At 52.5% G+C, this 12,481-nt stretch overlaps 1 protein-coding gene across 1 annotated transcript in view; it reads left to right on the top strand.

Moving 5' to 3' along the window:
• Window positions 1-10: 10 nt before the first annotated feature.
• The window catches only part of LOC103595911 (E3 ubiquitin-protein ligase NEURL1B-like), a 36,304-nt gene continuing 23,833 nt past the window's right edge, over window positions 11-12,481 (top strand). The window contains exon 1 of the mRNA XM_008579441.1: window positions 11-106. Coding sequence (XP_008577663.1) covers window positions 76-106 — 31 coding nt within the window. The 5' untranslated portion in view covers window positions 11-75. The remainder of the gene's footprint in view (window positions 107-12,481) is intronic.

Consider the following 12,481-nt stretch of genomic DNA (forward strand, 5'->3'; position numbering starts at 1 on the left):
CGGCCCCCGGCCGCCGCGTAATTAGCCTTCGTGCTCCCAAAGCGCGCCGCCGCCACCGCCGCGCCCGACGCAGCGATGGGCAACACCGTGCATAGGACCCCGCCAGGTACGCCGGGGATCCCTGGCGGGAGGCGGGCGCCGGTCTTTTCTCTTTCGAGGGACCCGCCGGGTGACTCCCGGAGAGCACCCCCCACGTCCCTCGGAGCCCTCGGCGCGCGGCGGGCTGGAGTCTCCGGTGCCTCCGGATCCCAGCTCCGGGCGCGCCCCGCGGCTGGGCTTTGCACTTCAGGAGGGCGGGTACGGCGTCCTGGTTACCTTGGGGACCCCGGTGCTCGTTCTCCCGGCTTTGGCAAGATGTGCGAAAGGGCCGCTGGGGCGATGCCCGCGCCCCCTCTTCTTTGTTCCAGCCGGAGGGCGCTGATGAACGAGTCCGGGGCGACCCGGGGGGTGATGGAGCCGGGCTCGCCGGGCTTCCGACGGCCAGAAGCCGCCAGTTGTGCCGAGACTGCAGCTGCTGAGAGTGGGGGGTGCTGTCAGGGCTACCCCAGTTTGCAGCCGCCGAGCCCCCCACCTCGGCGCGTGCTGCCTTCCCTTGGCCGCGTTCCCACGCGCACCCCGGCTGCGCCCCCCTCTGGTGTCCGCTCAACTGGGGGCTCTTTAGCCCCTCGGAGTCGCTGCTACAGACCGCATCGCCCCTAGTCCAAACCACCCCAGAATTTCCGGGACCAGAGTACGGGGATGCAGAGGGGGGGAATGGGTTGGAGTTGGGAGGCAGAGGAGGCCTTACCGGAAAATACCTGGTAATTGTGGGAACAGATCAGCGCGCGAGGAGGCTCTGTGCCCGGCAGTTTGCATATTAGAGCGCGGTATGCGAAGAAGCTTCTCGATAAAGACGTGTATCCCAGTGTTACAAATGAAGAGGCTGAGGATCCAAGGAGGGGAAATGACTCACCCAAGGTCACACAGCGAGTACTAGGAAAATCTAGATTGGGACCCGTGTCTGTCTGCCCGTCCTCCCACGACTCCCCCATGTCTTTAGACATATTGCGCCTTAACCCTGGATATTTGTAGCATCCTTTGGACATCCTTTGAGAGGGTGTGTGGGTGTGTGTGGGGGGGAGGTGTATTTAAAGTACAAAAGCTCAGCTCAGTGAGGAAGCAAGCCAGCTGTGGGGCAAATTAGGTGTGAGGTTTTAGGAGAGGGACATGTTACCCCATCTCTGCTTGAACACTCCCACATAGCCCTCCCTTCTAAGCATTACATGCAGTTATCAAAACCGGGGTATGGAAGAGGAGCCAACTCCTATTTTATAAGCCTCTGGACAACTTTAAGGCAACTGTACTCATACCTCCAAATTCTCAGAGAGGTGAAGCCACTGGCAGAGAGTCACCAGCTAGTCAGTAGCAGAGGTAGGATTGGAACCCAGGTCTGCTTTCTGGAGGGTGGTCTCTACCTCCTGTGGACATGGCTATTGCCAGGATAGGGGAGAACCCACCCATTGTGTCAGGAGGTATTGGGGATGTTCTGGGGATGTTCTCGTAGCCACAAAGACCCTAGGCTGAGACACCTCAGCACGGGTCCCTTTGTTCCATTTCTTGATTAATAAATGTTTGTGCTGTTCTAGTGAAAAAGCCATTCTGCCATGTGTGGGTCATCCTTGGGGTGGGGAAGGGACAGACCCATGCTAGGTAGGCTAAGTATAGCTGGAGCATTATGTAGTCTCCATCCCACTCAGTCCTGGCTCCTGGGACTGGGCCACCCCAGGCCGGGAACCTGAGGGTGAGTGGGTTACCCACCGCAGTGTCTGAGTGTGGGAAATTCATACTGTCCTCTGGGGCTTGAACTTGCATTGATTTTGAGGAAGGGGACAGAACTGAAATTCCTGAGCCACATCAAGTTGCAGTTGCAAAGAATAGGAAGGACAGTTTATTGTTTTCTGACCTGCCTGTAATTAGTTTGTTGCACACACTGTGCCATTTTTTTACACCTCTGTGCTCAGCATGTGATGCTTCCCACGCCTGGAATAGCCTTTCTTGTGTAGTCCATCTTTCTGAATCAAGCTCAGTTGTCACCTACTCCAGGAAGCCTTCCTTGTCCACCCACAGTCCCATCTTTTGCTCTCCTACCTGGATGCCTTAAGTCCCTCCTTGTTCTTCTGACCACATTGTATTGCTGTCACCCATCTCCATGACTCTCCTGGGGGTTCCCTGAGGACAGAGCTCATGTCTTGATCATCTTATATCGCTGGTTGCCCATCCCAGAACCTGGTGTCTGACAGGAGCTCAAAAACCGGAGCTCAAATGTTCAGCCTGAATCTTAGACTGAAAGAACACTTGGCTCAGTCTTGCCCTCTAGAATCCTTGTGCTTTCATTCTCAGGAAAAGGACACATGCGTGGGGTTTGTTCTACGGGACTTGAAATAGAGAGTTGGCATTTGCTGAGCACCTGGATTCTATGCCAGGCTTCCTGCATATGTGGCTTCATTTACACTCCAAGCTCGCTTCTCCTTAAGGCTCCTGCACTTGCTGTTCCTCTGCCTGGAACATTCTTCCCCTACACCTTTACCTGGCTCCCTCCTAGCTTCCTTGAGGTCTCTGCTCCAAATGTGGGTCCTGCCATTGCCCTGCGTCCAGCCCTTCCCCCCCCGTTGACCCTGCTTTATGTCTCTTCTTGGCATGTATCACCAAGTGACATGCTGTATGAGTAGTTAGCTAGCTGTTTATTGTCTGCCTCCCCCAGGTAGATTTTGTCTGCTTTGTTCACCACTGTGTGTTCAGCACCCGGATTAGTGGCTAGTACATAGTAGATGTTCAGTAAGTATAGTTGAATGAATGAATGAATTTAATTCTCCCAATGGCCCTTCAAGGTAGGGATTATGATCCCCATTTATGGATGAGAACTAAGACTAGAGAGGTAAAATGACTTGTCTCAGCCCACGTGGCTCATCCAGTTGGTAGAACCAGGATTGAAATCCAGGTTTATTTAGCTACAAAGTCCTGCATTCTGCCTCTGACATGAAGTATCCTCTCATCCCATGGTTTAGATAATATTTATTGGGTGCCCCACCATGCACATGACATGCTACGGTATTCAATAAGGAAATACCAAAGAAAAGGAAGGCCATGTATGAGTGATTGCAGGGCAGCCCCGTAGCAGCTCTTATAAGATGCATCAGCATATTCAGACAAATGTCCCTTAAATGGACGTGTGTAGGGGTCAGCACGGGCCCTCAAATCTGCTAAGCTCTACTGTGTGGTTTACGCATTCTTTTTCCAGTTGCAATTCGATCCTGCAAAGTAAGGTGCTAGTCTCCTCATTTTACAGATGAGGAGACTGAGACACAGAGAGGTTAAGACACTTGCCCCAACTCACACAGTTAGGCAGTGGCAAAGCTGGGGCTTAGAAGACTGAGGGCAGTCTGAGTCATAATGCCACGTGTTTGTTTTCTCTCAACTCCATTAACCTTAATCTGGGTTTTGAAAGAAAAAAACATGTAAATGGGTATGGATAGGGGAGGGCAGCATTCCAGGATGGGAGATGGGGTGGGAGGAGGGACTTTTCCCACCAGCACAGTCTAATACTGTCCCTCGCGCCTTTGGGGCTCACCTGTAGTTCTGGTTGGAGAAGAGGCAGAATTCAAACTGTAGGTTGGGTTTAATCATTAAGTTGTTCCACACTTGACCAATAGCCTTTTTAGCGTAAGTTCAGTAAGCGAGCATTTCGGAACTTTAGAGTGTGGAAAGTGTGTTGACACTGCTCTGTGCCGGCCCTGAGCTGGGGCTCTACCCACACTATCTATTTTAAATCCTCATAACAATTCTTTAAAAGGGCTATATTTATCCCCATTTTACAGAGCAGCCACGGGAGGCTCAGAGGGATAAAGGACAAAAGCACACATACAAAAAGGCAGAGAACCGGTCTTCCTAACCTTGATGGACAGTTTGCAACTGCAGCATGCAGACGGGGAGGCACCTGCACCTACCTAGACACCCAGACCCCTCCCCTGCAGAGCCCTTTTCTCTATTTCACCTGGATGAAGAGCCATGCACAGCCCACATGGGCAGATCAGCTGCTCCCCGGCTTCCTATCAGAGCAGTGGGTGGTGATGCTCCCAGGGCCCGGCAGCCACTGTTTTCCTTGGATCTGGACTTTCTCAGCCCTTGGAGGACAGTGACCTTTGTCACTCTCTCTCAGCTATGGCAATAGGTGCATGGATGGCCCAATGAGTAATCTTCCCCTATCTCTTCCCACCTCTCTGCCTCCTTCGCCCAGTCACAATTCAAAGTTAAGTTGTGCTTTCCTTCCCTGACCCTGCCCTGTCTGCCTGCCTCCCACTAGCTGAGCTCCTCAAGTGATAGACATTTCTCCAATATTCCTGAGACCTCTGTGGCTGTCAACACATGGTTGGGACCTGACTATCCAAGGCTCCTTGGTGACAGCCTATGAGAATGTGGGGGCTGGAGTGGGGGGTGGTAGGAGTGGAGTGATCTTATCCATCAGTGGACATTGGGGAGAGAGAATGGGGCCTGTCTATTGTGTAGGAGCAGTGGAGAAGTTGCCCATGGCAACTAGAGCTGAAAGGAGCTAGGGTCTTACTCTATATTTATCCTCTTTCTATTGCCACCTCTGCTCCCTTCTCTCCCTCTTCTCTGGCTATAGGAGTAAGGAAAGGCTTCCTGGAGGAGGTGACATCTGAAGGAAAGTTCAACTGAATACCTGCCCCCACATCCGAATATCATCTCCTTCTGCCTGCCTTTAGTATCTTCTGTGGCTCGGTTGCCCAGAGGCAACCCTGATCTACGCTTAAGTGCCACATACCCAGGCTGGGGAGACACTGGGGTCGGCCCTGCTTTTCGTTTTCCTGAGTTCAAACCTCAGCTCGGCCATTTCTCAGTGGTGTGACTTCTCTGTGCCTCAGTTTCCTCACCATGAATCAGGGAAGCTAGGGGTAGCTCCCTCATGGTTGGCAGTGGTGAGAATTAAGTGGAATAGAGCAAATGAGTGTTTAGCACAATGCCTAGGATGGTAGCTGTCATGGTTACTGTTGCTGCCCTGGAAAGAGAGGCCTTGGGCCTGCTCCAGGTGACCATGAGCCTCGAACCGTGGGGCTGGATTGGTAGGCATCCTTTTCATGTGTGCTGGCAGCAGTTCCCAAAGGTTGCTTGGGCTCTTTCCTGGACACCTGATTTTTGATGAGAAGAATCTGCCTGGCAGGTTGCATTTTGCGGTTTTCATGTGTTCACCAAACCTCCAGGCCAGGCTCTGTGCTGGGCCAAGGAACACAGCCTGGGTTTAGGGGCTCAAATTCTACTTGTAGAGACCAACAAGGACACAGCAGCTATAGTAAGTGGCGAAGGGGGAGTTCAGCAGGTTGTGAGAGCCCAGAGGAGGATGCAGGGAAGGCTTCCTGGGGGTGGGTGCTTTCTATAAATGAGACCAGAGAGAAAAGAAGGGAATGGGAACGGCAGAGGAGCTTGATGTGCAAAGGCCTATGGGGAGGGAGAGCAGCACATGTGTGGGGAGTTGTGGAGTTCGGGGGCCCCAGTGCAAGTGAAGATGGCATGTGGGGTCACAGTGGTGGCCAGAAGCAGGGAGCAGGGGTTGGGGGTGGGAGAGGGTTCTTGCAGGCCAGGCTGCAGTCACGAGGCTTAGATTTCTCAGCTGCCACACTCCCCGTGGGGATAATGTGCCATATTTGCCAGCAGGGGCATAGAATTTTCCCTGGGCTGGATCACAAGGGCTGCTCAGAACAGGCTGTTTAATCTTCCCCACGGACAAGAGCTCTGCCCCTCTTTTGGACCAAAAGGTTTTCTGTACTTAGTGGTGCTCTCTGAGGGTTTAAAATAGAAGCCCAGAAGCTGAGTGTGTGGTTAGAGCTTAAAGCAGAGAGGGAAGAGGGAGCACGCCAGCAGCAGCCCCGCAGGTAGCCAGCACTCTCCTGGGCAGTATTGATGGGTGGTCAGGGCTTTGGCATGCTTTCCCCATGCCCGGCCATTTATCTGTCTCATCCTATTTAATAATAAGGAATGAGACTTCCATAGGTTGTCTCCCTATGTCACAGATGAGGAAACTCTGTAACTAAAAAGGTGGAGGCAGCCTCTGGGAATCTTGCCCTAGGGGAGAAGGGGTGAACTTGAACTCCATACCCCTTCCTCATGCCCGACTGGGACTCAGGCTCCTGAAGTGTTTGGCACCCCACCCCCCATCGTCAGATACCATGGTGCTCCCAACATCCTTCCCGAACCCCCAGCTGCCCCAGGCCCGTCCAACCCAGAGCTCCAGGCAGCCCCCACCGGTCAGTCACCAAGGGCCCAAGCCAGGGTGAGAGCCCTTTGTCATCCTGGACCAAGTCTCCTGCAGGTAAGGAGCTGTGCATTCATTGTCAACAGAGTAGGGAACCACACAGACTAAGGTCCTTCATTCCCAAGTCTGAGTCTTGGCCCTGCCCCTTATTAGCCAGACAAGCAACTTGACCTCGCTAAATCTTGGTTTCCTCTTCTGCAGAAAGGGGATAATGATGTTACCTCTCAGGCATGCAAAGTGTCTGGCAGATAGTAAGTGTTCACACGCGGCACCTGTTGTGATTATGTATTTACTGGGCGAACAAGCCCCTGCTCCATGCTGAGCCCAGGATGAGACACTCCCCAGGGAGACAGGCGCAAAAGAATAATAATAACCACTAACTTGTATCACGCAGCCAGTCTGTGCCAGACACTGTTCTCAGCAGGTACATGCATTTAACCCTCAGGACAAGCCCTAAGAGATAGCTACTATTATTAGTCTCATATAACTGTCAAAAGAACAGAGGAACAAAGAGGGAAAGTAACTTGCCCAAGGACACACAGCTCAGGTAGTTTGACGTGATCCCAGCTAGAGGGAAGGAATGTTGGTGTGGAAGGGAAGACTGCTGGGTTGGGGGTAAGGGGTTACGTAGGGGGCATTTCCCATTTGAACTGGAAGCCTTCATAGTATTTAGCAGTAATCTGTAAGCATTTAGAAAGCCTGGCAGATTAATTTTTAATTGCTTATATAGTTCTTTGGCTGGTTGTCTCACATCCCACTTCTAGGGCCACTCTCCGAGCAGCCTGTGGGTTCACTGTGGGGAGCCCCAGCTGACGTTCCCCAAGGTCTGCTGTGTGGATCTCCAACCCCCTGCCAAGGCAGGTCGGAGAGAGCTGATGTCCTGAGGGCTATCTGGACAGCAAAGCAAGGGCCATGTCATCCCCAAGGGAGAGAAGAATCCTCAGCAACATGGCTTGGGGACCACTGGACCCTGAGAGCTGCCTACAGACTCGATGGGGAAGGGCACCATGGACTGAATGCAGACATGACCAGTGTATGGATCACATGGAGGCAGTTTCAGTTCAGTTAAAGAAAGAACTTTCTGTGGAGCTGTCTGGACGTAGAAAAGGGGAGGAAGTGCCTCTTGCTGGAGTGCCACTGGTGTTTAGTGCAGCTGGGATTTAGCATGGATATTGCAGAGGCCACTGGACTATCCAGTGGCTCCCGGATGAACTGCTAAGGTGACTTTGACCCTGGGGTCTTACCGAGAATGCTGTCCAGCGCCTGTCTGCTGAACTCCTGCAGAGCCCTGCACATCTTTCACTTATACAGTCCTCCTGCCAGTTACGTGTGGTGGGGGCTTTAGCCCCATTTTATAGATCAGGACACTGAGGCACAGAACGATGAAGCCACCTGCCTAAGTCTGGGTCTCTTCCCTCACGCCGACCTCCCATCTTCAGCACATTTTCAGACTCAGCGGCAGGTGTTGCTGAGCAGGGTTTGGGACAGCCATCCTTGGACGGCAGTCCCAGCCCACCCTCATCCCTTCTCCTTTCATTCTTCGTATAACTGGGACTCAGGGCAGCTCAGAGCTGGCCTCTTACTCATCAAAGTTCTTTAATGAGTAAGCTATTTAGGGAAATGGGTGGGTGGGGGTGTCTCAGCAGTAGAATATCCACAGCTATTGAAAAGAATATTTTGTTTATATTCTCAACATGACACATTGTTTATATCACAATCATATCCCTTGGGCACGTGTTTTCTTTCTTTTTGCCCCAAGGATGATAGATTTATGAGATGGGTGGGCACACGTGTACCCGGTGTTTCCAAAGTCCAGTCTGCTTGGTAACTTTCCACTCCAGACAAGTGGATCTTCACTCCTCAGAAGAACTTCCCTTCCACTCAAGGTTTGGGGTGATTCAAGGGCAGGAGGTAGCAAAGTGGTATTTCTGTGTCTGTGGGGTTTGGTGCACATCTTCATCCCTGCAGACAGGTCACCCAGCGGCTCTGTTCCCAGAGTTATAGAGTGCTCAGAATCACCAGTCCCACCTCCCATTCGACATCAAGGACCCAAGCCCTGCATAGGGTCACACAGTGATTGCAGATCAGGTCTTTGGCTGGAATCCCTAGAGAGGTGGTAGAAAGAGGATTGGTTTTGAAGACAGTCCTGAGTTTGAATCTCAATTCCACCATCTAAGCTGTGTGACCTTGGGCAAGTCACTTACCCTCTCTGAGCTTCCATCTATAGAAAGATACCCTCTCTGGGCTTCCATCTTTAGGATGGGGATAATGACAGTACCTCTCTCTCTTGTGGGTTGTGATGAAGAATAAATAGGAGACTCCATGAGAAGTTGAGCCCAGGACAAGGTTGAGACTCTGTAAGTGGCCATTATCTTTCTTCCTCAAAGGCAAGGAATCTGTGCCCCCAAAATTGATTGCGGGGTGCGGGGAGCACTAGGACCAAATGGTCCTTCCTTGCATCTCTCAAGACCCTGTGATAGAGATTACTAAAGTAGCTGCTGGTTAGCTAGGGAAGCAGTTCCACACAGTGGCCGAGAGCCTGCATGGGCTTTGGATTCAGATCTGAGTTCAATCCTGACCCTGCCGTTTACCAGCATCATGACCTTGGGCCAGCCCCTCCCCCTCTCTGGGCCTAATGTTCTCATCTGTGAAATGGGCTCATAGGGCTATAGAGAGGCCTAGTGAGCCAAGGACTGTCAGATAGTCAGAGCTTAGGATATGTGGGATGGAGATTCTTATCAGGGCTCCAGAGTTTGCATTCCCAAGCACGTATCCTTTTACTTCATGGGTAAGGGGATGGAAGTCCATGCAGGCTTCCTGCAGGCATCCTCAGTCCACACTCGCTGCTTTTATGGGCCCTTCAGGCATTTGCAGGAAGCCCACCATGATGGGTGAGGAGAAGGAAGAAGACAAAGACATCTTCAGAGAAGGACACAGAGGCACCTGTCACAGCCACTTCTTGGGGAGCCTCAGAGCCAAACATGGCAGGAAGGAAATGACATTAGTTGACCTACTATGTGACAGGCACTGTGCTTTGCTTCTTCCCTGCAGGGATGACTTCTACGCTTTGCCTGAAGTAGCCATAGCATCTTCTTCTTAGCCTTGGGAGCCCGGCTGGTGTGCGTTCAAATGCCACTTCCTGGCTGTGTGGCCTTGGGCAGCTCTCTCAACTTCTCTGAGCCTCCCTTCCTTACCAGCAGTGGGTCTGTAGCAGTCGCCTCCTCTGGCGCTGTTGGGAGGATCACACAGGGTCTCATGGGTGAGGGCCATCGCCCTGAGAGGTCTGCTTCCCCCATGGTGCCCCGCCCCCAATTCTTCTTCAGACCTCAGGGACGCTAGGCACTGGGCTCCATCCCCCACTGTAATCAGTCACCCTCTTTCCTTTTTTAGATGCTTTGCTTATTGTTCATCCCAAGTTCCGCCAAACTGTGGCCTTTGAGCTGCTCAAAACAAGCTGATTGATGACATCCACTGCCGCCCCTGCCCCACCCCCCAGCCAAAGCTTCCTTCCAGAGACCAAGCCAGGGCGTTGCTCATTCTGTGCCAGAAAGTGGCTTACGCTACTTGTACATAGTCTAGCTTTTCCTGGCAGGTCAGGTTGTGAGAGACCCCAGGGCCAGCAGACATTTTGCCCAGCTCTTGCGCTTGTGAAGGACACATCTCCTCAGCTCCAGGAGCAAGAGCAGCACTGCTGAAGGGGAGCTTCCTCCTTCCCCAGAGCTGCTTTCAACCTGAAAAGCAAGGCCAGTGGATCTGTTGTTCCAGGAAGTCCCAATTCTTTGGGGCCCTGCAGGTGCTTGCCTCGGGCTGAGGTTTGGAGCAGCCAGGCTTCTGGGCACGACCCAGACTTGGGGGGGTGACTGTCCTCAAGGCACAGAGAAGAGAAACGGCAGGCCTGGCAGACTCAGCCAGTGTATCAGCGCGCAGCTGCCAGGGCTGCCTTGAGGAGAAGCAGGTGCTGAGGGGCAGGACCGTACCAGCCGTTGGAAACAATGTTCAAAACCTGCACTGTTTTTCTCGCTCCTGCTATGCTGGGTCATTTTGACAGGCAGGGAAGAGAGAAAGGCCCAGGGTTTGAATCTCATTCTTCAGAGAGATGGATCCATGGGAGTTTCTTCCTTGCTCCAAACCCTTCAGTGGCCCCCAGAGCCCTCTCGAGGACTTTAGCCTCCTCTAGGTGGCCTTTAAGACCCTTTGTGATACAGCCCCTAACTCCCTCCCCAGCCTTCCCTCTCCTTTCTGCCTTGTACTCCACAGTTCCCCGATGAATTCAGCTCTTTCTCACCTGCAGGCCTCTGCTGGTGCCGTTCTCTCTGCCTGAAACACACCCATTGCCCAGCCCTCCCTGCTGACCACCCTGTGCAGTTGTGGTGTCTGTTTGTGTCCACGCCCCCTACTGGAGGGGGCAGGGACTGTGTGTGACTCGTCAGCGCATGTCCCCTTGCAGCCAGCGCAGGCCCTGGCACAGAGCAGATGCTCCATAATTGTCAGATGAAGGAGGAAGTAAGTGATGGACTCGAGCAGGAATGAGGGCACGTCCTCCCACCCCTTCATGGCAGTGGGACCCTAATCCTGGGAGCTGGCGCCTCTGAAGTTGGAGTTTCGAGAGTCCCTTTATCAAGAAGAGGGGCCCAGCAGAGGGTTGGAGTGGCTTGGGAATCCCAGCTCCAGCTGAGCATGCTTCCAGGGGGGTGTTGGGATGACTTCACCCCCTGGGAACTCTCACATGAGAGCCCACTTAGCTAAGAGGGCTGCCACTTAGGCCTGGACGAGTGGGCTTTTCTCTCTATAGGCAGCATCGAGTGACCTCTGGCCTCCCTTTAGGCCTCCTGGCAGCTGTTGATGGGTTTTGTTTGCAAAGCAAAGGGGAGGGGAGCAGGGTGGCGGTTTCCAGCATGGGCTGGCTCTCTTCCATCTTGGGTGCTGGCCTCCAAAACACAGAAGAAAGTCCCAGTAAGTGGCGTCTGTCTCCTGGTGCCTGTCATTGCTCCATTTGTCAGAGGTGTGGAAGGATTGATTTTTTTTCTAGCCTACTTTCAAACCCACCAATGGAAAAGGTACTCTGTTGCCAAAGAAGACCAATGTCCTTGCCCCTTTCTGTGTGGCGGGAAGCCTTGCTTGCCAAATACCAGCCTTGCCTTTTCGTCTCTCTAAAGCACACCCTAACACATGCACACACACAATGTTGCTTCCTACTGCCAACAGCGTTGGTTTGTATTTTGGACTTGGGCAAATGTTTCCTGAACCAGAGATTTCTCATTCAAAGTCCACAATCCAATGATGGATGTTATAAAAGCCCAGGAAGTTGAATGTCAAATTGTGTGCATGGGGTGTGTGTGTGCATGGGGTGTGTGGGGAGAGAAGTCTGCATGGCTTTCATTGCTCTTAATGCAGTCATGACTCCCAACTCCAAAGGTTCCAGGCAGCTGCTTTGAAAGAAGGGGTGGGGTGCGAGGAAGGACCCAAGCCTGGCCCTCCCAGAGCCTTGGTTTCCTCATTTGCAAAATGAGGGTGGTAAAACCTACCCTGAAAATTAAACCCAATAGATGATAGCATGTGCCTGGCACTTAGTAGAAGCTCAATAAAACTCCAGTGAAATCCTGTTGTTAAAAGGAGGGGCGGAATAGACTCTTCTCCCAGTTGGCAATTCCCTTTCCTGATGGAGAGGAAACTGCTGAAAATTCCAGCCAGAATGCCATCTGCTGAATGCCAACACGCTGGAACCATTACCTTGGGGGCCAGAGAAGTGGTAGCTGTTGCTTTCTGCCATCCTCCTGGCAGTAAATGCCATTTCCTTGGGCTCTTTTTAGATCAAAGAAAGGGCTAGGCTGGGGAGATGAGTGAGGATCATTTAGGGGGTGGCACAGTGCGTATTTAGGATGCTGCTGGAATGGCTTAAAAATAGGCCTCTGTCCTCGGACACCAAGGGAAAGCAACCCCGGGGTTTTCAAGAGAATTCTCCCGGCCAAGGTCATGAGCCCTCCACAGGAGAAATATTTCAGAATGTGTTTCCCCAGCCACCACGGGTAGGCATCTCTGACCCAGGAAGAAGCCTTTCTTAGTCCAAGGAACTAAATAAGGTGGTTAAAGGAAGGGACCAGGTGTTTATGAGCACCTACTATGTGCCACACACTATGTCTGACAGTTTGCCTTCTGTCATCCTCATGACAATCTTGC

Source organism: Galeopterus variegatus, unplaced genomic scaffold (assembly GCF_000696425.1).
Source record: "Galeopterus variegatus unplaced genomic scaffold, G_variegatus-3.0.2 Scaffold1885, whole genome shotgun sequence".
Lineage (NCBI taxonomy): Eukaryota > Metazoa > Chordata > Mammalia > Dermoptera > Cynocephalidae > Galeopterus > Galeopterus variegatus.